Source organism: Podospora pseudocomata (genome assembly GCF_035222375.1).
Source record: "Podospora pseudocomata strain CBS 415.72m chromosome 2 map unlocalized CBS415.72m_2.2, whole genome shotgun sequence".
Taxonomy (NCBI): Eukaryota; Fungi; Ascomycota; class Sordariomycetes; order Sordariales; family Podosporaceae; genus Podospora; species Podospora pseudocomata.
In genome coordinates, this window is record NW_026946366.1 from 116,174 (window position 1) to 140,821 (window position 24,648).

The 24,648-nt window shown below is 51.2% G+C and overlaps 9 protein-coding genes across 9 annotated transcripts; 7 read left to right on the top strand and 2 right to left on the bottom strand.

Moving 5' to 3' along the window:
- Positions 1-163: 163 nt before the first annotated feature.
- QC762_204910 (uncharacterized protein) lies at positions 164-1,976 on the bottom strand (the record flags this gene model as incomplete). Its single annotated transcript, XM_062887381.1, has 2 exons — positions 1,616-1,976; positions 164-1,537 (listed from the first exon to the last, which is right to left on the bottom strand). The coding sequence occupies exons 1-2, from the start codon at positions 1,757-1,759 to the stop codon at positions 164-166; spliced, it is 1,518 nt and encodes a 505-aa protein (XP_062745486.1). The 5' UTR covers positions 1,760-1,976.
- A 3,457-nt stretch (positions 1,977-5,433) lies between these two features.
- QC762_0036370 (uncharacterized protein) lies at positions 5,434-6,784 on the top strand. Its single transcript, XM_062883308.1, has 3 exons — positions 5,434-6,321; positions 6,393-6,562; positions 6,625-6,784. The coding sequence occupies exons 1-3, from the start codon at positions 5,705-5,707 to the stop codon at positions 6,660-6,662; spliced, it is 825 nt and encodes a 274-aa protein (XP_062745487.1). The 5' UTR covers positions 5,434-5,704; the 3' UTR covers positions 6,663-6,784.
- Positions 6,785-7,321: 537 nt separating this feature from the next.
- On the top strand, positions 7,322-8,624 carry QC762_204930 (uncharacterized protein; the record flags this gene model as incomplete). The annotated part of the gene is made up of 2 exons (XM_062887382.1): positions 7,322-8,398; positions 8,459-8,624. The coding sequence occupies exons 1-2, from the start codon at positions 7,986-7,988 to the stop codon at positions 8,622-8,624; spliced, it is 579 nt and encodes a 192-aa protein (XP_062745488.1). The 5' UTR covers positions 7,322-7,985.
- Positions 8,625-8,954: 330 nt separating this feature from the next.
- Positions 8,955-9,654, top strand: QC762_204935 (uncharacterized protein; the record flags this gene model as incomplete). Its single annotated transcript, XM_062887383.1, has 2 exons — positions 8,955-9,036; positions 9,218-9,654. 2 exons carry the CDS (start codon positions 8,955-8,957, stop codon positions 9,652-9,654), a joined length of 519 nt encoding a protein of 172 aa, XP_062745489.1.
- Positions 9,655-10,675: 1,021 nt separating this feature from the next.
- Positions 10,676-13,615, top strand: QC762_204940 (uncharacterized protein; the record flags this gene model as incomplete). The annotated part of the gene is made up of 5 exons (XM_062887384.1): positions 10,676-10,758; positions 10,829-11,255; positions 11,472-12,990; positions 13,054-13,530; positions 13,566-13,615. The coding sequence occupies 5 exons, from the start codon at positions 10,676-10,678 to the stop codon at positions 13,613-13,615; spliced, it is 2,556 nt and encodes an 851-aa protein (XP_062745490.1).
- A 225-nt stretch (positions 13,616-13,840) lies between these two features.
- Positions 13,841-15,112, top strand: QC762_204950 (uncharacterized protein; the record flags this gene model as incomplete). The annotated part of the gene is made up of 1 exon (XM_062887385.1): positions 13,841-15,112. The coding sequence occupies one exon, from the start codon at positions 13,841-13,843 to the stop codon at positions 15,110-15,112; it is 1,272 nt and encodes a 423-aa protein (XP_062745491.1).
- Positions 15,113-16,076: 964 nt separating this feature from the next.
- QC762_204955 (uncharacterized protein) lies at positions 16,077-16,499 on the top strand (the record flags this gene model as incomplete). Its single annotated transcript, XM_062887386.1, has 1 exon — positions 16,077-16,499. One exon carries the CDS (start codon positions 16,077-16,079, stop codon positions 16,497-16,499), a length of 423 nt encoding a protein of 140 aa, XP_062745492.1.
- Positions 16,500-17,158: 659 nt separating this feature from the next.
- Positions 17,159-20,012, top strand: QC762_204960 (uncharacterized protein). The gene is made up of 2 exons (XM_062887387.1): positions 17,159-18,774; positions 18,824-20,012. The coding sequence occupies exons 1-2, from the start codon at positions 17,747-17,749 to the stop codon at positions 19,503-19,505; spliced, it is 1,710 nt and encodes a 569-aa protein (XP_062745493.1). The 5' UTR covers positions 17,159-17,746; the 3' UTR covers positions 19,506-20,012.
- A 701-nt stretch (positions 20,013-20,713) lies between these two features.
- QC762_204965 (uncharacterized protein) lies at positions 20,714-24,470 on the bottom strand. Its single transcript, XM_062887388.1, has 4 exons — positions 22,522-24,470; positions 22,420-22,461; positions 21,767-22,356; positions 20,714-21,700 (listed from the first exon to the last, which is right to left on the bottom strand). The coding sequence occupies exons 1-4, from the start codon at positions 22,691-22,693 to the stop codon at positions 21,407-21,409; spliced, it is 1,098 nt and encodes a 365-aa protein (XP_062745494.1). The 5' UTR covers positions 22,694-24,470; the 3' UTR covers positions 20,714-21,406.
- Between the last annotated feature and the right edge of the window lie 178 nt (positions 24,471-24,648).

Here is a 24,648-nt window from a genome sequence, read left to right on the forward strand (position 1 = left end):
TATAAAGGCAGCGGCTCATCCCTTGCGGTCACTTTGCGGTCATCGGCGTTTTCTCCCTGCAGCTGCGACGAAAGACCAAGTGGGGATGGAATGAGCTTCATTACTTTGACGCGTCAACAATGGCATCATTTTAACAACACCACCATACCTTGCGTCTGGCATCTCAAGCATTCACCACACCGTACCTGATCAAGCCCATCAAACCACCCAACACAATAGCGGACGGAGCATTCAACTTGAAGTACCGACCACCAACATAGCTGGTAGCTGTGATGACAACCCACCAGGGATCATCACCCAAACTGCGACCAGCCTGGAATCCTTGGTCAATATACCCCACCATGAAGATTCGATACACGGCCGTATAGATCAAGCCCACGGCGCCAGCGTTGATGCCTCTCAGCACAGATTTGACCCATCTCCTGTTCCTTGCCGCGCTCCAGAGTCCCATGGTGCCATGGACCAAGATCAAGCCTGGGCTGAAGATGGCAACCCAGGCAATCAAGGCGCCCGCAACAGAGCTGTGTCCGGCGTTGATGGCCGTCAAACTCCCGAGGAAGACAGCAATGTTGAAGTTGGGGCCCGGGAAGGCTTGGATGAGGGCGAGACCGATCAAAAAGTCGCGAGCGCTCACCCACCCTTCGGCAACAACGTATTCTCGCAGCAAAGGGATTACGACGGGTCCACCGCCAAAGATGATTGTGCCCGCAAGGTACATGTTGGAGAAGAGGCGGTAGAGGATGGGAGGGCCGGGGTCTGGAAGAACACTGCGTAGCACCATGGCCACGATGAAGCTGAGGAAGAAGGTCACGATGATGACTGTGCCAGTCTTCCATGACATGTTGAACCTCAGCTCCTGTGGCACAATGCGTGGTTCATTCTCGGCAGTCGACCCCGACGGGCGCTCATTCTTATTGGCCTCATCTTCGCTGACTGGAAGTTCTGAGCTGGGCCCGGGTTGCGATGGCCCAAGTTCATGGGAATTTCTTGTTGTTGTGGCACTGTTTTGAGGGCCAGCTTCGGGGTGCGTCGCCCTCTTTCGCTTCACCTTCCTCACCAGAGTTCCGAGTGGGCGATGGATCCAACGGTAGTCATTGACCAAGGTCGCAACACCTGACACAAACATCAAGACGGGAAAGTACCACAGGGCGTTGTACAACATGCCAGCAGCAGCAGTGACAAAGACAATTATCCTCGTCAATGGATCAGTGATGGCCTTCTGGGACAGCTCCACCGCCGCCAGCGCAATCACGCCGACAGTAGCGGAGTTGAGACCGGAGAGCAGCGCATACACGATTCGCGGCAGGTTCTCGTCAATGCTCGACACGCCGATGGAGAGGCCAAACATGCCGATGGCCCCCGGAAGACTCCAGAGCAGGAAGCTAAACAATGCCGCCATAAACCCGCCGTGGAGCAGGTTGATGCAGTAGAGCATTTTTGTGCTGGCGGGTCCTGACAGCGATTGCGAGATGCTGAAGATCTCCTGAAAGACCTGTTCATCGACCCATTTTGACTTTTGGACGAACTTTTCGTTGAACTGCGCGCCGGACAATGATAAGCAACTGGTCCTCAGTCCTGTTTTCTCTGCGGTTTTTTCTTTTTTTCTTATACTCACAATCTTGAAGTGAACCGGTGGACCACCAAACGCAGTAACCCCGAGATGCCAATTGACCCGGAGGACCTTCCACCCGCGGCGGGCCAGCGCCCGGAGACGGCGGGGCAGTTCCCCCCTATTTTCACCGGCTCCAGTGGAGCTCATTTTTGGCTTTGTCGTCTTGAACCCCCAGACGCTCCAAAACAGTTGAGCAATTCGCCTTTTGCGACGACAAACTTTGAGGAATCGGAGACAGCAGAACGGCTTGTCTCACTCCAAATGGTGTGCGATTTGCATGAAGGAGGGAAGGACCCAGGAACTCGGGACAGGCACACGGCAGAGAATTGGGTGAGCTGCAACCTCCCTGCAGCTGAGGCGATGGTGCAATCCTCGGCGTCCATTTGTGGCGTTGTGTGCTAGCCGACTTTGGGGGTTTTGTCACCAGCTCTTTGTCTTCACTAGGGTTAGGGTTGAAACAACGTGGAAGCCCCCTTTCACGATTCAGGGGTTCTATTATCCAGACGATGAGCTTCTTGACACCGAACCTTTTTATATAGAGTAAGACATTAAACTTCACCTTATCCAAACTGAATCTGCCAACCACCACAGTTGATTCTACCGCCTAGTCAGCATACCACCAGTACCATGCGCAAGCAACGACGCCTGCACCTTGGGAGACCTATGGAAGGTGAAGGACCTATCCGGTGCCTTTTTCACATCCGACATCACCGTGACTTCGGACTTTTCTGTGTTGTGAAAAATAGATACATTGCTGAGCAGAAAAACGCGGTACCAGCGCCCGCGACAAGGCGCCATATGGTTCTTTCGTGACGAGTGTCTGTACACGTAGAGGAGTCAATTGATATATCACAAACGCATCAACAACACCCGCCCTACAGGGTTGGCGAGGTGCTGGGGGACTATAAAAGTCACCGTCACCACCGGCTCAGCTAGGGCCATCCGCTTTGCAGGCCAGACCTCCCAAGTTCAAGATGTATTTCCCTCAGACTGGGTTCATCTTCTCTTATTGTAGGTGTAGCAACCGAGGCAGACTTTGTTATCTTGTCCTGCCTTTGCCCCGCCAAGTCGAGACCGAAGACAAGCCGGCCAACTACTTTGTTAATTAATGAGAGGACATCAACACCGTTCCTCCTCGTGTAGCTTGGCAGAAATGACCTGTGAAGGATACGAAAAGCTCTCAAACCAAACGTCCCAAGTGAGCAACAATTTCCGCCCGTTCATGACTTTAAACCCTATTTTATTTTACGAGGGAGTCTACAACGGCCTGACGCCCGCCGATCATTTGCATATATAACTTCCCCCATGATTATTCTTTCTTACCTTCATCCCATCTAAACCTTTACCTTCATTCCATCTGAGCTTTACGTTTACCTTATCTGAGCCCCCTTTGCTTTTCCCTCTTACTCAACTTTGAAAACCCCGCTCCCACAAATCATGAGTCCTACCTGCTTTGCCTCCCCAGGACGTCAGAAATAACGAGTCCGTATACAAATCAGATTCTTGGTCATCAAAATCGCCAGGTCTTTGATGAATCACACACCACCTGCTGTTGAGGACCCCAATCTCCTTCTGGGGTCCCTATCGATGTATCACCGTCAAGGTTCAACGGCCGGCGAGGCAGCATGACTTTGCTGTTCTTCTGATTCATTACCCACGATGACAAGACAGTACTGCAGACGTATCAGGATATCCTACAGGCGAAGAGGGACGTGACGAGAAGTCGTTCACTGTGGTGTGTTCGATGTGGGTTGTTCCGTGGGTCAGGCAGAAATTGCTCCCAGGGCTCTGTCCTGGCCCACACCCACGGGCGTGAGGGTATATTATTGGTTTGGCCGGTTGGTTTGCTCTGTCTAGATACTCCCGGAATACATCATCAGTTCTTGTACGCTTCTTCCGTGTCGGTCGTACCACAGGTTATGATGCCCTTCTTGCGCGTCCTTGTTTGATCAACGACAGTACGCCAGCTATTTTCATAGTGACCACGTCCGGCGGAAGGGCGGATTTTCTGTCCATCGACCCTCCCCGATCACGACCACATTCACAGACGAGCTACAACGAGCGAGATGACACGGTGGTGGCTTTCTCCAAGACGTACTATGGAGAACAACGCGACATCCCCAGAGATGGATCCCAACTAGGAATAAAACCACAGGGAAGCGATTCACGGTGTTCTTGCAGCAGACCAACGCGATGCCAGACAAGAAGGACTACCACGTCGAACAGGTAGCTTGTGAGTTGATATAGTCTTGGTCGCGGCATTGGCCAACACCCCCAGTCACCGACCCTTATCATGAACTGTTCGTCAGTATCAACCTAGCATCGCATTTGGTCATGGAATTGCAGACCTCTTCACCTTTCCGTTCCCCGTGAAAAGTGATAATATCGGGGACCCCGCTCAGTAGAACCAGTTCTTATTTTTGGATCGTGGGCCGAGACTAAAACATCGAGGAGTAGAAGCGCGAATGGGGGAGAGCAGGGTGGTTACTTTTCCATAAGGTATCCAGGGCGGCCGCTTGCTGCGAGGCATTTATACGGAGGGGATGTTGTCCAAGACTGTGGTAGGTTTCAAGGGGAAGGGGTTTGGCGGCTGATGGCAAGATTACCTGACATATCGGCAATAGAAAGGCACAGTTGGATGAGATATTGACTTTTCCCAGACCGTCAGCAAGGCTATCCCTATCTTCAACAGGTGTAACGCAAACATCTCGATCCTTCTGACCTACCTACCTCGTGCCCCAAGCCGTAATACTTTGCATGAGTTGTACCCGCTCCGAGATAACCGCACGTGGAAATCAAAAATCCCATCACTGCAGGCAATCAATTTCATCATTGGGGATGGTCCACGGATGAGGCCCGGTTGCCGTTACCCGGGCCGAGAGTTTATCATTTGTAGCTTGATTTGTATTGGACAAGTGTTTGTGAGTGAGTGTGACGATCCATTTTCCCAATCTGTACCCCCAGGACCGCCGCATCATGGCCTGGAGGGCGGCTGTGATGGCCCGTCTTGATGATTGTTAATAATGCAGCTAAGGCCGAAGATCTGATATCACATTATGAAAAAGAGCTGTGGGAGTTGGAGATCTTTGTCTGCTATTCGTGTCGCTTTTGATGAGGTGAAATAAGAAAAGTATACATGGGTGCCATGGAAGCCATGAAGTGTTTCCACATTCCTTCCAGTCCAGTGAAGAGATAGGCTGACTTTCTTCTTGACCAATGCGAGCCCTGTTCCAAATCAGTGATTGATATCAGAACAATATGTAGAGTTAATGATGTTGATCTTTGCCCATGTAATATCAAGATACAGCAAAGCAAGTCACGGTCAATCAACTACCTCCAAACCGGGAAAATGTCAATATAGATTGTGCCCAGCCTAGAAAGGCGGGCCAATCATCCACGAAAACTCCAATGAATGAGGTGCGGGGTTGAATAGGCCGGAAATATGAGAGGAGTAAACGTTGTAGGCTGTTCAAAAGTAAATAAATTGATTGCATCGCGGCAACCCCCCTTTCGCGGCTACCATGGCCACCGGCAGTTGTGTTCAGATCACTGCCTCCAACTGACCTCCATAACAGTTCTCTCCATTATCATAGAACTGAAACGGACCGAGATCCACTCGTTTGTTATTGCTGATCAATGAGATGCATCAAGGCATATGGGTGCTGCGGCGGTCCCAGTTTGTAGCCCTTGGCGGGCTGGCCCGATACAGGGGAGGGGAAGACGTGGTATTTGAGCCTTCAATAAAGACTGCCATGGTGCTTCCAGATTTCCCTGACATATTTTGCTTCCCTTTGACTGTCAGGTGTTGTTGACTTCTTCACGCGTGTGCCAAGCTTACCCCTGAACCTTCGAGACAAAAGGAGACAAAGACAAGATGCACTGGAGCTCCGCTGCAGCTCTTGCGCTGGTCGCTCCGGCGTCAGCCCTGCTTCGATTCGGCTGTTCTCAGTTGGTCGTTGAGCGAACCGATCCCCTCGTCAACCCCGGCGTGGCACCATCTCCGCATCTTCATCAGATTATCGGTGGTGTAAGACACTCCGACACAGGGCAAGGATACATACTGACACGTACCAGAATGCCTTCAATATTTCCATGGAAGCCGCTGCCGGTGATATCGCCAAGAAGGCGACTTGCACAACTTGCCAATTCTCCGAAGACTTTTCCAACTACTGGACAGCAGTGTTGTTCTTCAAGGCGAGAAATGGAAGCGTCCATCGAGTACCGCAGATTCCAAACGCTGGCTTCGAAGGTTCCAATGGTGGTATGACTGTGTATTACATGCAAGACGGCCTGGTCAACTACCAGCAAACTTCCAAGGTGACGGCGTTCAAGACTGGCTTCCGTATGCTCATCGGCGAGGCCATGTACCGCAACCGAGCCCAGGCATCCAAGTTCCGTCAAATCACCTACACCTGCCTTAAGACTTTTGGCACGCGTTATCCCGAGACAATGGATTTCCCCAAGGAGCCATGCAACTTCGGAATTATGTCCAACGTTCGTTTCCCAACCTGTTGGGACGGAAAGAATCTTGACTCTCCCGATCACATGGCGCACATGTCATATCCCGAGTCTGGAACCTTCGAAGGCGGTGGTCCTTGCCCAGCTTCGCACCCAGTGCGTGTGCCTCAGCTTATGTACGAGGTTATCTGGGACACAAGGCAGTTCAACAACAAGGACTTATGGCCCGAGGATGGGTCTCAGCCTTTCCTGTGGTCGATGGATGATTCGTAAGTTCTTCGGCCGGCCTGATGTGAATTGCACACAGCTGACATGTTGATAGGACTGGCTTCGGATCGCATGGTGACTACATGTTTGGCTGGTTGGACGACTCGCTACAGCGTGCCATGGACAGTCCCTGCTACGTCAACTGCCCGACTCTCAAGAGCCAGAGCATCTCGGCGATGAACCAGTGCTCGGTACCGACCGTGGTCGACGAGCCCATCAATGGCTGTAAGTGGAATCTCGTGAGCAGTTACTGCGGTGCTTGATGGCAGCTAACAATTCTTTGACAGGGCTCAAAGCACTTCCCGGCGCTGCGGAGGAATCTTAGTCGATGTAGAGGATGCGGAGATAGAGGGGCTGCCACAGCCTGGGTTCGGGCATTTTCCTGCAATATACGTCAGAAACAGAGTCAGAGACACTTTTTTACCATAATGAAGACCGAGTGTCCCCTATGTTTCGGGTGATGGCCATCCCTGGTCTCAAAAGTGATGCCATATTGAACACGTTATTCCTGGTGCAACATGGTGTTCTTTTGTTCCGAGAAGCTCTCGAGTGGTTCAAGCCTTGAGCATGGTTCCACAAAAGCCAGAGTTACCGACAAGCTGGCAGTGCAGTGCACGAGAACACAACGTTGCTGCTGCAGAAAAACGTGTGATTCTGGCCAAACGACGGGCTGGTGATGTCCGTACCCGAGGTGAGGTGGAAGACGAGAATAGAACAGAAGGGGCGAGATGCCTCAACGCCAGATCGAATCGACACCCAATTGCAGCCCAGGTCTGTGATGATCATTGCTGCAGCCTGAAGTGCTGTTTAGCGACTGCAAGTAACCATGGTCTCCGACCCGGCAATGACTGACTCTTTCGATCCGCTGGTATCCGGTGAGCCGGCCCTTTTGACTACTCAATTCTTGGTTGTGGCGTGTTGAAGGAGAGCAGCTTTCCATGCTCGACCGCGCACTCCGCGGTTGATGATGCCCTGGCGAAGACCGCGGTGGGCATCCAGCGCAACGTAGCACCGGCAATGGCCGTGGGTTGCCCCACCCCTCGGGCGTGCCCCACCGCTGGCGATGGCCTGGCATCCGGCTGCGGCACAGCAGCTTTTGTGGAATTCAGCGCGGTTGCAACAGTGACGTCTTGTGACGATGGGCCGGCCACTGGAATACGAAGTTCTTCAATCTACAATGTTTGCATCCGCTGTCACATCTCTGCAAGAGCGGATAACTACACACTCGTTCTTTGGGCCCTTTTCTCCAATCACACTGAGCTTCTAGCCAGGTCCCACAGTTCACCGACTTCTGGCATTACACTACACACGAGAAGATCTGCAGCCTCAAGGCCACTTAGGGAACCTCGCGCCCCTCGCCTCGTTTGTGCAAATCCCATGGCGCAGCTCTATTGACGGCCTGCCACTCCGAGCAACCGGGTCCATGATGCCGAGGTGGAATTGACGGTGAGGGAGGGGAAGCTTGGAACTTGGAACGGAATATAAGCCGGACATATTCCCGGCCAGAGCCAAATATTCAGAACCAACATTCCAGTCACTTCAAGTGGATCAAAACACCATCACAGATTCAGTCACCATATTTCTCAACCTTCTCAACTCACTCTCAACACCACACCACACCACACATACCATTTAACTTCGCTCCAAAATGCATCTCACTTCCGTCCTCCCTCTTGCGGCACTCCCCCTCCTCACCTCGGCCTCACCCATCTCCACCAGGCAAACGACCCCAAACGGGACCTCTTGCTCCAACACCTCCTTCAAGGACTTCCAATGGCAGGCATCCAACTTTGACTTTCACGCCTCATTCATTTTTAGCACCCCCGCACACCAAAACTCCTGGGGCTACGCCTCCTTCGACCTCTTCAACCCCGCCGATAAGAGCACAGTTCAATGTTCTGCCGCTAGCAACCAGATCAATGACTTCTTCTACGGCATCATTCAATACAGCTGCAACGACACCCTCCGCGGAGGCTCCACTAAGTTTGACTTCAACAGGCCTTCCGGCGAGTTGAGAGTGGAACAGAGTTGGACCTGCAGAGACCAGGACCCGCAGTACCCGTAAGCCGTTGCCATTTTGCACATTGACTTGGGTTAATTGAGTTCTAACATGATAAACAGCATCACATTCACTGCCAAGGGCTCAGCAAACGTCACCCTCGGCTGCACCGAGGACTTTTACCAGAATGCCAACTGGACTATGGGCGACATTTACTCTAGGAGAACGATCACCTGCGGCAAGGTCGACTCGGCCGTCGTCCCCTATGAGATCTCAGCTATTGCCTGATTTTGACTGCGCTCAACATTAAAGGTGGGGCAGCGATGATATTGACGACGGGATGAGGATATGAAAATAGACAATGTACATGGCTTGAGTACGGTACAAATGGCAGACGACGACGATGTTTTATCTGTTTTATTTCTTTTTGTTCGCATACCATAGAGAGGAGGATTATGTTTCTCGGTTGATGAAAAGTTGGGTTAGTTAATGCTTAATGAGATGAAAGAAGCTTATTACATAAACCGACCTAAGCTGTGACATCACCATTTCACAAGCGTCATTTGATCGAGTTTCTTTCACTAGGGTACCTGAGATCGATCGAGATTGATCTGACAGATGGGACACGATTTCACTCTAACTAAAGATCTTGGGACAATCTGCGAAATATGCAAGCCCTTGAACTATATCCGCGCCGTTGGTAAGCCGGTTCTGTTTTGCGATCTGTCCGGCCAGAACTCTACTTCAAATCGACGTCATGTACTGACGGCATTGAGTGCAAGCGTATTGAGAGAGTGTTTGAAGAATTGAGCAGTTATAATGTCCTCTCCGTACGAATAACGGACCATTCCTAACAATATATGAGATCTCATTGTCAACAGACTACGCAAATTCATCCCTCATATTTTACTACCCTATTTATCAACTCACCAAAATGACCAAACCCCTCCGCCAAATCGCCGCCGAGAAGCTCATCGGCCCCAATGCCAATCCCTCCCAGCTTGGTGATCCGATTTCACTAAAGACAGAGACGAATGATGCGAACTCTAACCCAAGGGGTGAGCCGGAGAACAAGCAAGACTTTTCCAAAACCGAGAGTAAAGTCCCAGAGTCGTCAGGTGGAAGCCATGAGGAAAGGATGCTGAGGGGAGAGGGGCCAAAGGGACATCATGTGAGCGGGATGATGACTGATGAGATTCGGCAAGGGAAGAAGGGAGCTCCGGGCGTGACTATGGAGGGGGATGCTACTAGTGTGAAGAGGGTGGAGGTTGTTGGGGATGCGACGAAGGGTGGGAGGGGGAAGGGGTCGAAGTTGTGAAAGATTGCCAGAAATGGAGAGGATGATTGGAATGAGAAAGTGTCAACGTCAAGGGTTCGAGATATATGAAACTAAGGCTGGTGGTGAGGCTGTGTGCTAAAGAAAGGAAGTGATCGCCAGATGCTTGGAAAAGTTGTGGTGAATTGCTACGCCGTATTCAGGCTCAAACAAATAACCACTCCAAGCAAAAGTTTGTAACACTGTAGAGCTTGTTAGGATATTAATGCGCCTGGTGCTGTGACCTCCGCCATTGAATGATGATTGGTGACTCGGTGAAGACGCTGGCTAACAGGGTGCCACAGTCCTCGGGGGCGGCCCGGCCCGGAAAAGCAAACACGATAGCTTGGAGCACAGCTTTGTTGATTATCGTGCTTCAGTCTTCGAGCTAATCTCCCATTGTCAACACTGTTCGACATATTTTGGGCCTCAACATGCATGCATGCGTACTTTAATTAAAGACTACCCCTGATGTATACCAAGTTACCTCACCGATCCTTAGTTCGGGGGGGCGGTGTGCAGATATCATTGATAATACGGGTATCCAGTTGAGTTCTTCATGGGCCTTTGCTAGCTGTGCAGTTGAAAATGAGGCTCCAGAGCTCCCGTTACACCTCCCAATGCAGCTGGGTGAGGACATAGTAGGGGATATGTACCGCCCATATAATGATCTGTTTCCGACCACTGGTTTGGAGCGTTCTGTTGCTCTCTTATAGCCTCCAAGCATTTCTAAGACATGGAACCCATAACTCCTTACCGTCCATACCTTTTGCGCCTTTGGTTCTTGGTGGCCCTAGTGCTTGTCACAACAGCCTCTCTGGGACTGGTCGAGTATTCCCTCCACAAACTTCTATCAACTGCTGATCTCAGCAGCGCGGTTGTGGCTGGCTCAGACTACAACTCGACCTCCTCTACACCTTCCTTCTCTCCATCAGTCGCTCGCAAGACAACCGTAACCCGTACGACACTTGCCTATATCAACGCAACAGTGCAGATACCACATGCAAAAGCGACCCGAGGTATGATGCGCACTGAAACCAGTGAAAATACAGACATCTCCAAGCGAGCCGGACGCCAGAATTCCACCAACCCAAGGGTTACCAGATGGTAAGTTAAACTTCCAGGTTGTGCTCTTTCTCTTCCATCCATACAAGAAGTACTAATGCATCGGTTTCAGGAACCCACGTCCCACACAAAGGCCTTGGAATCCAGAAAGGAACTCTCCAAAAGACTCGAGCATAGTGGCAGAATGCTCAGAACCCCCCAATCCCCGGGCATCTGGAGATTGTGCCATAATACTTGACCCCAGTGTAATGAGTGTACCCGCCTATATAAGTCAAATCGGTTCAGCATGGGGTGGATGGGTGAACATTGGATTGCCTGCAACATTGCTCCTTACGCCTCGTCCTCCCAAGACTCCCGCACCCACAGCAACTAGCTACCCCGAAATCGAAACTGAAACAGTGGTAGAAACTCTGACAGTATATTACCCTGAAAGTTATCTCGACGACAGACCTGCTCCCGACACCGAGGTGGTCTACCCCGAAACCAAGATAACTACTGAGATAGCGCTTCCCACCACCGAGACAACTTTCACCGATGCAGTTCCTAACAATCAGACCGTTCCCAACCCTGAAATGATCTTTACCACCACAGTCTCCAGTCAAGAGACTGAACTTTCTTCCACTGAAATAGGATCCACCAAAGGGGTCATCAGCATTGAGACGGTTCCTCATCTCGAAGTAGCCCCCACGCAAGTGGTAGCCAACGAGACTCCCTCACCTGAGGGGATATCCACAAAAGCAATCTTCACCATTCAGACCGTCCCCAACCCCGATATATCTCCCACTTCCACTCAGTCGGCAGGCATTAGCACAGTTTTCACTGAGAGGCCATCCATCAACGTAGTCCTCAGCATTCAAACGGTTCCCAACCCCGGAATTATTCCCAAACCGATGCATCCCAAAGCAGCAGAAAGCACCATTATTTCCGATTTAGAGGCAATGGATAAAAAATACACCGAAACAGACAGGCTGTTTACCAGCTGGTCACCCACTGTGCACGCCACTGCCCCCCGCAATGTTCGGCATTCAGCATCACTGAAAAACTGGTCAACCTCTGACACGTCCTGGCAGTTACTTACCCCCGCAAATGCCATAATAATCACTAGTACTTCAACATCGTCAGTACCTACTCTAAGAGGGTCATCTCAACTGGGTACTCCAGAGTATTTCATGTCCACAAGCACTGTTCCAACACCGAGGACCAGGGGCTCGACAACAACTGGCTCACTGGAATACTCAACATTCTCAAAGGCCATAATAAGCCCCATCATCACTTCATCTGTTTCACCTAATGAGGAAAGTTCCACAGGCGGAAATGGCCCATACATTGTTTATGTATTGACACCAGAAGCTTACTTTCTTGGGTCCTTTGCTCCTCTCATATTCGCCATCCTCTTCTATCTACCGTGGGCCAGTTTAGATGCAGTTGCAAAGAGGATGGAGCCGTTTTACCGACTGAGCAGCTCCAAGGGCGCAGTAGCATCCGAGTCTTTGAACGTTTCCTACGAAAGTCAAGTACCCTTGGTCGGGCAGCTCTGGAATTCACTTATCCGAAGACACTGGGTTGTATCACTCACCTCCTTTCTGGTCATATTATGCCAGGTCTTGATGGCACTTTCACCAGAAGCAATCCGAATATCTGTGATAGGGACTGACTGCCGTGCGAACGTTGCATGTCCTGGGGTATTGAGCGTGTCGACAGCGCCTGCCAGGGCAATGGAAGTTATGTTGCTCGTCATGATTATTTGCACTGCTGTGCTTGCAGGGCAGCTTTGGAACCGACGATCCCAGCTATACTCGGAACCTTTCAGTCTTGCTGGCACGGCAACCCTGGTGGCGAATGATGGCTCCTTCTTGCAGCTATTTCGGCAGGTGGACTCTCAGTCTCTGACGTCGGATGGCAAGGGATTGGAGAAAGCATTGGGAAAAAACACGCGATACCGCGTCACAGTATACAAAAATGAGGGAGGGGCAGCACAAAATGGCATTGTTTTGGAGCCACCGCACACGACCTCCCAAGCCTTTCCGGCCACCACAACTCCTGCATCTGGCGTCAAATTCCTTCCAGTAAAACGGTCGAATCCCCTTATATTGGAATTATGTCTCCTTTTTCTCATCATCGTCATCATTCTGCCGATAATAATCTGGTATTATCTTAACAACGACCAAAACCATCCGCTTGAGCAATTCCTGAGCGGCCAGGACTTTGGAGTCAGGTTCCTTTTCGCGGCAATAGGCATCCTCATCGACGAGCTTTGGAAGAACATTTTTTCAAGTATGCGTCTCTTCCTTTTCATACACTTTTGCCTATACTAACATGAGCAAACTCACCTTCTAGAGCTCAGTATTCTCGTACCATACATCAATATGTCCAATCCCAATACCGCGGCAAAGCCCCAAGACTCGATGCTTTTCGAACCTCCTTTTTCACCATTGACCGCTCTCTTTCACAAAAGCACATATCGCTCGTTGCCATTAACGATTGTCACCATGAATGCGAATATGGCCCTGATTCTTACGGTATATTTAGCCAACATCCCCTTCAGCAACGATAAAGCGAGAGTGGCTTGGGTAGCATCATGCTATTTCAGTTTGGCAATCTTTGGGCTCATGATCATAAGCATTATCGCCCTCATGATCCTGATTCGAGCCCCTGAGACGCCCCTGGCGCCAGACACCATCGCCGCGCGGCTCTACTATCTGTCTGCGGGACTCACGATCGCTTCTCAGTTCGGGCCATTTTCAACGTTGAATACTGGGGACAGGGATAGGGCCATCACCAAATGTGACGCGGGTTTGACGGGTTATCGCTTTGGTTGGTTGGCTTACCCAAGCCAAAGCTCGAGTCAGAGCCAGTCACGGCCCTCTCAAAGGACAAGGGGAGTCAATCAGAGACATGACAGGATGGTTTTGGGGATTGAGTCAACAAGGGTATTGACTTGTTGAATGGCCGAGGATTGTGATGATATATCGCGGGCGATACTCTATTGTTACCTATCGTGGTTTGTAAAGCAATAAACTCGTCTTGTTGCACAACGCAGGGCAAAACATTCAGGTGCCGTAATCAGCGCCGAAAGCTAAACTACCAAATTTATACTTTGATTCAGAAAAGATCGAAGACTGCCATGAGCGGATCTTTCCCTGCCCAGACTGGGTCTCCCTTGGCCTCGACCAAGGACGAATCTCCCTCGTCCAAGGATAAATCTTCCTCGACCAAAACCCGATCTTCCTCCAGTGCATTTCCGAGCGAGTTTTCCTCCAGCGGATTTTTGAGCGAAGGTTCCGTTACCCAAAGCGGTCCTCGGACTTGGGTGCCTGGCCGTGAGTCCACGCTCGAGAAAAGAATATTGCGTAAAATCAGACAGCACAACGACCGAGGCGACACCGATGCCAAGATCATCGTCAATTTTGTCATCGATTTTGACCATGATCAGTATATCAAAAGCCACAAGAAGGGCGCGGACACCAACTTGAACTGGGCCTACACACTCACAGGCTTCAGGAACATTGTCCAGGCATCAACCGCGCTCGACTACATGAGCCAGACATGGCCCCAAACAGGCGCCCGACTGTACAGCTATCTAGACTTGCGCTTACGTCAATCTTCGTACCACAGATTTCGTGTGCAGTTCGCTGGAAATGGGGGTGCAAACATCACCGTGCACCTCGACAAGGAAACACCAGACCCTGAAGCGGAAACATGCCATCTATCCATCACAGCCAGTGGTCACCAAAACCTTGTAGCCTCGGTGGCTAGCCAAATCGCTTGGTTCTGTGGCGCGTTCAGAAAATCGCCCGAAGATGGTCTCATCTACTGCAAACCGACGGTCAGTGAGACGCTTCATTTTGATTCTTCGGACTCGTCGAGCGATGACAGCATGAGATTTAATATTGGTTACATCGACACGCCCATCGACGGGTCCGACCTTGACGTGCCACGAACCTGCTGGAATGGCCTTTTTATTGACCAACCTCATACTCGGATTGTGTGCGGATACCCAATCCGTGTTCAGCCAGGGTATGCGTTCAACTCAACAAGCGTGCCTTTGACGGGGTTGGAGATTACGTGGAAGATCATCATGAGGATTCGTGAGGACGAGACGCCGGTTGAGAGGCCTCAGAACCTGGCAACCACGCCGGTTGTTGTTCATGGGAAGTGTTTTTTTCTTATCTCCAAGGTGTTGAACAAGGGAGTGGTGTTTTGGCATTTGGAACGGCGGTATGATCATGAGGGGTCTGAGTTTAGGCTTGATAACTTGCCTCGCCCGGAGGTGAGCAGTAACTTCGACTTTGACCAGCTAGAGAATTGCAGGCACTTCATTGGGGGGGAGTGTGGGGTGAGGAAACTTTTTGTCATTGAGGGGCGGTTGCAGGAGGGCTTTACTTGCCCCGATTGATAGGGATACTTTAGAGGGCAGAATTGGTCCCGGGGGAGTAGGTACAAAGGTTGTGTTCCCATCATATCTTGTCGCCTTCTCCGTGGCACTTCCAAAGCACGTTCTATGGAAAACAAATCATTCAACAATGAGTAACGCTGTTATCCCATCAGACTCAGGGCCGACCTTACAAAGCATGTCATTCGACACACAATTTACATTGGCAATCTGTTGATTGCTGGTCTGACTCACTCAGTGATGTAATGTTTTCCGTCGCATTTCCAAATGGATGAAATGGGTGCCAACAGAAAGATTGGCTTCCACTGCATACTTTCCAGTGTTGTCCCAAATCAGTGTCCCCATTTGAACTCGACTATTAATTGTATCAAACATTTCCCCCATCAATGAGCAAAGAAGCCAGAGTTCAGCATGGCCACTCTATTCTGGCTACCCGGCGAAAAGGTCTCCGAGGTAGAAACAAAAATACGTGACGCAATAACAAACCGTCTATCTCGCGAAGATTTCTACGAAACAAAGATTTCACACTATGCCATCTCCATCTCCTGGAAACCTCTCATCTCGTATCCCAACATTGATCGACCCACAAACCGTTTAAGCCACGCATGCACCCTCGCCGGCTACCGCAACAACGTCCAAGCTGCCTCTCCACTCGAGTGCATGAAACAAACCTGGCCCGACAGAGGACTAGAGGTCTACCACTTCCTTGCTGGAGGCTTGAGCATCAACAACCATTCAATGACACCACCCACTAATCCAGTAGGGATTAAACCCTCACATTATGCAACCCTCCAAGCACCCGATGGGTCGGATATTGTCCTTGACTTGACTGAACACCCCGGCGGTCCAGGCCCGTTCATTAAACCCCCATCTCATCATTGGAATCCACAACGCCGAACCGGAGATTATCGCTGAGATAGCCAGCTAATTAGCTTGGTTTTGCGGAGTGTTGAAGAGGTCGAAGGTCATGAACTCGATTTACTACCGTATGCCCAACGCTAAAGGGTTCGAGTTAGAAAACACTGGTGCAGGCCTCAGAGGCAGCTGCAAGATTTACTATTATTCCGTCTCTTCTAAGCACCACCGCCATCCCAAACCGTGCCGGCAGGCGCTGTTCACGACGGGGACACAGCCGTACCCTGGAGTTTTAACTGGATACCCGATCAGGACATTGCCGGATTATGTCCTTCCCAACACACCCAAGACAGGCCTTGAGATGACGTGGGGGTTGTTGGCGAGGTTTCTTGGTGGGGAGGAAGAGCAGCCCCGTAGGCCGAGTAGTAGGGAGGAGTTGGTGAAAACGCCGATTGTGTTGAAGGGGCTGCAGTTTTATGCTTTGTTCTGTGATTTTGAGGAGGGGGAGGGTGTACTGGCATTTGATACAGGATAATGGCATCAAGAGGCCGATAAGCTTTGGGAGTGATCCTAACAATCTGCCCAAGCCGTCGTATGTGGATGATGGTTTTGGTGTGGAGGACGGGGAGTTGGAAAAGTGTCGGCATGTTTGTTGGGAGTGGGTGTGGGGGGTGTCATCAGTGTGTTGTTAAGGAACCGGGGCCTTTTCGGGTGGTTCCGGCTCCGGTGGGAAAATCAGGTAGTTAAGGTGGGCAAGGGAAGTTTTGCTTTTGTGAGGGATCTCGCAGGTAGTCATAGCAACAGAGACAGGTCAGTCCAGTTTCTACGAAGAGATCACCCATTTCCACATTCGAACTGCTTTTAATGCCTAGACTTGTGAATGGACCTGGTTGAACTGAAATCGCGTCGTTATCCTCGTCAATGTCTCCAAAGTACCCGAACAACAAAGTCCCTACCTTCGAGCCCTCTTCTCCGCGATGTCTTCAGTCTCATCATCGCTATCCCATGCCCTCTTACCCCCCTCAGACTCATGTCGGCCTACATGGTTAATGAACCGGTTGTTTTCATGACTGTACATTCCAGGTGATGACTGTCCCAACGAGCCAGACCAAAACGAATGTCTCCCCAACTGAGTATGTCCTCTCTGATCGAAGGGCGATAAGTACGTGTCTGATGCCATGTCAGCAGGCCCAAACAAAGAAAGATCAACCGGTTGCTTCCCAGTGCCACTCTGCGATCGTGACCCCAAACTTGAGCCAAGACCACTATCTTGAAACAGAGCTTTAACTTCGTCAATATCATCTCCAGGGTCCCCGCACAACCGTGATGCTCTTTCCCAGGTAAGCTGGCGGTCAACTGTGGATCACCACTCTCCGGCTTGGCACGTCCGGCCGGCCGAGCCATTCTCCGCCAACGGGCCGCCGGGACCCCACAGTTCTAAATCCGCTTAGCTCCGAGCACCGCAATCCTGCGTCATGCATCAACCACAGCGGTCAAGAACCCACCTCACTGTCGTCTCGAACTGACCAACCGATCTCAATTGCCAGTTCGGCTATCACTTGAGGTGACTCAAACTATCATCCGCCCTTCAATTGAGCATTAAATACTTGCATGCTCCATTTCATCTTGATCAATTGCTTTTCACCTGTGGACACACCAAGCCGTTAGCGGATTACACCATCATCCCCGCCAGGCCCGCCACAGCCGTTGCGGTCATCGGCTGCCCGCGTCTCTCAACTCCAAGCCTCATCGCTTCCACCGTTTCACAACCAATCTCACAAGATGTCTTCCAGTCACCCACCACAACCGGCAGCGTCTGCCCTTCCCGCCGACGGCCTCAACGTTCTTTCACCAGCGCCAATACAAACCGAATCCAGCCCTCTGCTCCCCAAGCCGCCATCAGCTTCCTCATCCTCCTCAGAAGCTGTCAGCGAGGCCGGCACCGAAACAGAAGAATCCACACTAATAGCCCAGCCACTTTCTCCCGCCAGGCTCTACATAACTCTCACCTCATCCTACCTGGGCGTCTTCCTCGGCGCAGTGGACGCCTCTATCATTGTCACTTTGTCTGGACCCATCGCCTCAGAGTTCCAGTCCCTGTCATTGTTATCATGGCTTGCGGCATCATACCTCATCGCCAATGCTGCTTGTCAGCCCCTGTCGGGTAGACTCACCGATATCTTTGGTCGTGGGCCGGGACTCGTCTTCTCCAACTTGATGTTCGGCCTTGGTAACCTCATTTGTGGGTTGGCAAAGAATGAACAGCAAATCATCCTCGGACGAGTCATCTCTGGAGTGGGAGGCGGTGGGCTCATGAGCATCAGCACTTTCCTTGCCACGGATCTGGTTCCATTGAAGAAAAGAGGCGTGGTGCAAGGGCTGGGGAACATTGCTTATGGCACAGGCGCTATGCTGGGTGGCGTATTTGGCGGCTTCATCAACGACACTTCGTCCTGGGGTTGGAGGTTGGCTTTTTTGATCCAGGTCCCGATCATTGCTGTCAGTGGTGGATTGGTGGCTTATTTGGTGAGGGTGCCGCCCAAGGTATCCAACAAGAGCTTGATCTCGAGGATCGACTTCCTGGGCGCCTTCTTTATCGTCGGGTTCTTGGTCTTGACGCTGCTCGGGCTTAATGCTGGCGGGAATTTGGTCAGGTGGACGGATCCATTGGTCTTGACGAGCATTCCGCTGGGTGTCGCAATGCTCTTTGCCTTGGTGTGGTGGGAAGGCAGGGTGAAGCAACCGATTATCCCGGTGAAGCTATTGGTTGAAAGGACTGTTGCTGCAGCGTGTATCACGAATTTTTGCAGGTATGTATCCCCCGATCTTTCTTGAAGACAAGAAAACTGACGTCCCCAGCTCCATGGTGATGATGATGACCATGTTCTATGTTCCACTGTATCTCCAGGTCCTTGGCTACACCCCCACACAATCCGCATATCGCATCCTCGCATCTTCGGTCGGCGTCTCGTTCGCGTCGGTCGGCAGCGGGTTGATCATGAAGCAAACTGGCAAGTATGTCGGCCTGGGCAGAATTGTCTTGTCAGTGTACACGATCGCCATTGCTCTCAACACATTGCTGGACCAGTACACGCCACCTTGGATCCCGTTTGTTTCCATGACCCTCCACGGTGCTGGATACGGTGCTATGCTTACTGTTACCCTCCTTGGCTGTATTGCTGCTGTTGAACACTCGCAGCAGGCCGTGATCACGAGCGCTACGTATGCCTTCCGGTCAGTAGGCACCACGCTCGGCATCACTGTCGCGTCGGCCGTCTATCAGAACATCCTGAAGGCAAAGCTGTGGGAAAGATTCGGTGACCTGCCCGGTGCGGCTGAGGAGATCAACCGAATCCGTGATGATCTTGGGGAGTTGGGGCGGTTGCCTGAGGGGTGGCATGATGGTGTAATTGCGTCGTTTATGGAGGCGTTCAGAGGAGTCTGGCTGACTGCGCTTGGCTTGACTGTCATTGCTCTGATCAGTGTCTCCTTGATGAAGCAGCATAAGCTGCACTCGACGTTAACCAGGCAGGAGGAATAGGTCCTCTGCTAAAAACTGAGGATATGTTGGGCGATGCCTGGTAGGCAGGGGAGGAGAGGGGAAGGGAGGAAGGAGATGATGGCGGTATCAGTCCATCTGTCAAGCAAACGTGCATATGTATCAGTTGTTCCTTCCACCACATGACCCATGAGATATCGCTGCGTAAACGTTAAACGCATCAATGACTCAACATCTCCGTCTGGAACCCTCTTCTTCCTTTTTCCCAGAGCATGATGTAGCAAAAGATAACCTAGGCTCGGGTCAAAGACAGGTCAAGCTGGGATCAAGATGGAAGTAAGCTGGGATTAAATTGATAGCCAGCTGGGATATAGGACAAAGGTTGGATAGATAAGGCTGGGATATAGCTGGGATGAAAGAAAGATGGCCTGTAGTACCACGTTTCGAGTTGTGCTCGTATAACTTATCGGGTGCCCTCAACTACTTCCCCAGTAACCAAATTCCAATTCCCTAATATTGTCACCCTGAATCTTTAATTTACTCTTACCATAATGCGCTGGTGATTTTGCCCTGCCCCACCGCACCTCACCGACAACCGCCCATGCCTTAGCGTGGCCACATCGACAGCCCAGTTTCATGACATGCACAACGAACGAACACCATTGGAACCCAGAGCCTCGCACAACGCTGCGGATTTATTTTTTCTCTGTCACCATCACTGCTGCCGGTTCTTTCCGTTTCTTTTGCTTTCACCTCCTCCAACCGTTGGTACCTGCGCACACCTGGTACATGGTTCATGCATCTTCAACTGCCGCTTGACAGCTGCCGCAGGCCGCATCTGATACACCGCTCTCTTTCGCACCACCACCACAACGCATCTTCAGTTTTCCCTCAATTATTTCACCTTTCCTCATGTCTTCAACCTTCGCCCCAAACCCCAAGCCTTTCACCAACCACCAACCCCTCAGCAGCCGATGCACTACCCCCAAACGTCTCAGAACAACATCCACCCCCATCAACCACAACAACCCTCGTTTCCCACCGTCATCCCCTCCCTCATCACGACAGCCTCCACCTCCTCAACAAAACCCACATCAAAGTGTAATAACCCAAATGTTCGACCCCTGCCTGGCCCCTGTCCTTCTTTCGGGTCCGAGACCGTGCATGCGAGCGGGTCCTCCCGTATCAGCATTCTCAAAACAGGATTTGGAATTTTGGCGATCCCCTCACCTAACACCCACCACCCCTACTAGCGGCGGCCGCCCCAAAAAAAAAAAAAAAACCTTATCTCAACGTTCACACGCATCTCCCCAGGCAACAGGCACACCACGCCTCATGCGCAAGCAACCAATATAAACAACGCCCCCCTTTTCTCTTGCATTTCGCGCTTCCAAACAACACTTCATCCGCAAGGCTGACTGGTGTGATGTATCACATTATATGGGTATGAGCGTTCTTTTGTACCTGGACAAACAGTCAGCCAAGTTCCATATCCTCATAAGGCTCTCGAGAGTCCGTGTAACAGCACCTAGTGGTCTGCCTAACGGTAAGTAGGTAGTTTGGGTCAAGGTTGACCGGCCAGAGGCGGCAAGGATAGTAGTCCTACAACTGTAAGTTTCTTTGTTTTCTTATTGGCCCATCCTTGTTTCTTCTAATCTATCTTGTTGGAACTATGGAATGTGTCGACTACCTATAGAACGAACGACGTAGACCCGCTTTCGTGACGGAGCTACCATCCACCTATACAATGTACTTGGGTAGGTAGGTATGCCTCAACTCAAGGAAATAAAGCATCAAAGAAGGTAAAGGTAAGTAAAGTTCTGTCGTTGTCTTCCTCATCATCAATTCTTGTTTTGTCTTCCACCTCGTCATCACCATCATCCACGAAGAAAAGTTTCTTCGCGTCTTTTTTTCTCTGCCATTTCCCCACTTGTTGGCAATTCTCATAGTGATATATTTCCCGTCGCAACAGCAAAGGCACCGCAAAAGGCCAGATAGGCACACCCTGCCAACGCAGTCGTTGTCGTGTCCAGTCGAGTCTTTGCACTTACCGTGGCGCAAAAGACGATGGTGGACACGCCAATGATGGCGAAAACCTGCCCCTTGTCCAACTCAGCGAGGTATAGCATTCCAGCTGGGACAAGGAGCAGTAGAGCAGCGGCGATGACGTGGATGGTCCTGAAGATGAATGTCAAGAAGGGATTGGGGATGTAGTTGTCCTTGGACTGTGAAGCGGGCTGTCAATAGTATCTGTCAGCTTTTGGACATCCATTACGTTTAGAACAAGAGTGGTGGCGACAGACCTTGAACCATTGGTTATATCGTCTGCTGATGTCGGCTGACGTCTGGATGACCCAGTAAGGGGGCGGGTCGGCTAGGCTGATCAAGTCCTCGGGTGTTCGAAGGATGATGCCAGCCTCGGGGTCGAGGTTCTTGTTGTAGGTCATCCATTCGTTTGTTATCCTCCACTGTTCAGGGTGCGTAGCATACTGCTGTTCGTTTGCCTTGACGTAGCCACAACGCTTGACTGGTTTGCAATGGTTAGCTACCGCATAGGTAACCAGGGCAGTCGTGGTTTTCCGGGTATCTTGTATTTTCTTACAGTAGTCGTCTAATTCCTTCCTTAAGTCTGCCTTGATGGTCTCGAGCTTGTCCTCCATCAGGGGTTGTCCAGCCGGTCGTTTGTGGTTCGCAGTCGGGCCCCTTGCTTCCTCGGGATGCTCTTTGTAGTATTCACGGAGCTCCTCTGAGAGATAGCTGATCCTATACTGGCTGTCAACCAGTAGGTGCCAATTCTCCCAGCCGAAAGCTCTGTAAAACTTCCAGTTGGACCATTGATCGAACATACCCGCCAGCTCTGCGACACCGCCGTGATGGATGGACTTTTCGTTTCCTATGAGTCAAAAGTGCCATTAATAAGGCTTGATGGCAAAGGGGATCCTTATTTGCTACTTACTGCCATTACGAAACCGGCAGTTATCGTAGGGGTCCTCTGCGCCTGGGTGTGCTGGGATTAGAACGTCACGATGAGTATGAGGGTGCGTGCAGAAGAACTCACTACTGTCCACTTTCGAGCATGTCTCACCACTAACAGACGCTGAGGATTCGGGCGCGATAGGGGAATCGCATAGTTGCTCTACGGAGTCTCCATCAACAGGACGCTCCGAGGATCTAGGAGAGTCTGAACGTTGCCCAACCTCTGTTGTGCTGGCATCTGAAGGAAGTGGCATCTTGGTAAAAAGGGGCTGCGGTGGTTTCAGGGTAGGCCGTTGTGGAAACAAACAACTGAAGTCCTCAGACGTCTTAGTCCCCTCTCTTAAGCATTTTGGAAGCTGGCAAGCACACAAGAGCCTCTTTCCTCTTCACTGTCTCCGAGTCTCCTCCGCTCCGGATGCCTAACGTCAGGCATTGGTCGTGCAGAAAAGAGCGATGGTGCATCGAGACGTCTGGCAGCCTTGCCAATGTCGAGAGGGTGCGCCAACGCTGATGACCAGTGAACTGATGAATATCCTCTGCAGTATGCAGGGCACAACTGGATAGCGCTGATCGAAGAATAATGGCGAGAATAAACTAGCGGTGACTGTTGGACAATTGGGCCATCGGTGCTGCGCCTCGTTTGGGGCCAAAATGCATCGTCTTGCCGTCAACGCAGAGTAACAAGACGCCCGGAAACAGTATAGAAGTAGCATGGCGGAAGGAAAGGCGGATAAGGGGCAGCAGGCTCGGGTACATCGGGGAGCGACGAGACCTCTCCGCTTCTCGAAACCAATGTCCAGAACACCACGCGCCATACTTACAGACAAGCCCATTGGTTGGCGTTACGGTCCACACCCCCAAAGCACCGGAATAACAGAATTGTGCCGAGCATAAGTAGGTGAGTGTGCAATATGCAGACATGAACATACGTGGCGATCAGGTATGGAATAGGGGGCCAAAAGCATGGCCACGATAGCGGGCCATCGCCTTCAACAGGAAGTTGTTCCAACACCCGTGACGGAACATCTCCAAGGTCCGCCATCGGCCTGAGAGCCTTGTCTTGTCAGAGGCATCATGGGTTCCGGACTGGCGGCCCAACTACGTGCAAATTAAGCCAACCTATCTGCCTTCTGATATCTTCTGAGTCCCGAGAAACAAAACAATTCGATGGTATGTTCTTCTGTACCGACCTTGCGACTGTTTCGACTGTTCTTCTCGAGCTCTTTTCCATCCTGGAGACTGGCCGTTCCAGCCTCAGCTCGTCGCGCCTGCAGTTTACGGTTGTATGATGGTACAGGTCGACGCACAGCGCCCAGCGCTTCATCCGCGCAAACAAGATCGTGGCTCGTGGCTTTTCAGACGCGGCTAACTCGGTTCGCCAGAATCCTCATCGTCGCGGTATGTTGCTGAGCCCCATCGTTTCGATGTTGACAATGTTCCCGACGTTTGCCTTGTGGGGCGCATTCTTCAAAGTGGTGACATGGACTATTCAGCGGTCTCGATCGATCGTGGGAAGCACCGTCAGCCGAGAAAGTGTATCCGAGCTACCGTCGAGCAAGTTTCGAGGATTGCTGAGCAGAGAGTTCACAGGAAGGAAATCCAAAACACCGATGGCCTGGGCGGTAGGTGGTGAGGGGAAAGCTAGCGATGTATAGGTAGGTGTGCCTTTAAATCAGGCCTAGCGAACCACTCTTGAAGCGAGAAGGAGCAATCACGCTCGCATTGGCACATATCGTCCCATATTTAGAAAATCACTCTTCAGGACAGCAGCGACGAGAACTCTCATGGAACTGTGGCTTAAGGGCGGCTGTCGCGTCTCAATAATACCGAAGGTTTGAGCCACATCTTAAAACCATGCTTGGGCGATCGCAGGGAAACAATATTTTCCGTCCTCGTCAGTCTCCCATCCTATCAAAACAGCAGCTCAATGAATGCGTTAAGGTAGCTATGCAATCCTTCCCCTGTTCTCCCCCGACGGCATGTCGTTCTGGTCTCTGGTAGGCTGGGAGCCCAATCAGCTTTGCCTCAAACAGACCCAGTAATATAGGTTAACCTAATTTGAATCCAGGCGTTAAATAAGAGCAGTTGCCGCCCCCCCCGCGAGCATCTCGCAAGTTTTCTTCCTTCTGTCAAGAACCCACACAACCGACAAAATCCAACCCAGCTATGCAGCACACCGCACCAAACATCAGCCCACACGTCGTGTTTC

Coding starts and splice junctions, on each gene's coding strand:
- QC762_0036370 (XM_062883308.1), top strand. CDS start 5,705: ATGGAAGCCGCTGCCGGTGATATCGCCAAGAAGGCGACTTGCACAACT. Junction 6,322..6,392: donor GATGGGTCTCAGCCTTTCCT/GTGGTCGATGGA, acceptor ACATGTTGATAG/GACTGGCTTCGGATCGCATG. Junction 6,563..6,624: donor CGACGAGCCCATCAATGGCT/GTAAGTGGAATC, acceptor ATTCTTTGACAG/GGCTCAAAGCACTTCCCGGC.
- QC762_204965 (XM_062887388.1), bottom strand. CDS start 22,693: ATGCCACTTCCTTCAGATGCCAGCACAACAGAGGTTGGGCAACGTTCA. Junction 22,462..22,521: donor ATGCTCGAAAGTGGACAGTA/GTGAGTTCTTCT, acceptor CAGCACACCCAG/GCGCAGAGGACCCCTACGAT. Junction 22,357..22,419: donor CTGCCGGTTTCGTAATGGCA/GTAAGTAGCAAA, acceptor TTTGACTCATAG/GAAACGAAAAGTCCATCCAT.
- QC762_204960 (XM_062887387.1), top strand. CDS start 17,747: ATGTCTTCCAGTCACCCACCACAACCGGCAGCGTCTGCCCTTCCCGCC. Junction 18,775..18,823: donor TGTATCACGAATTTTTGCAG/GTATGTATCCCC, acceptor TGACGTCCCCAG/CTCCATGGTGATGATGATGA.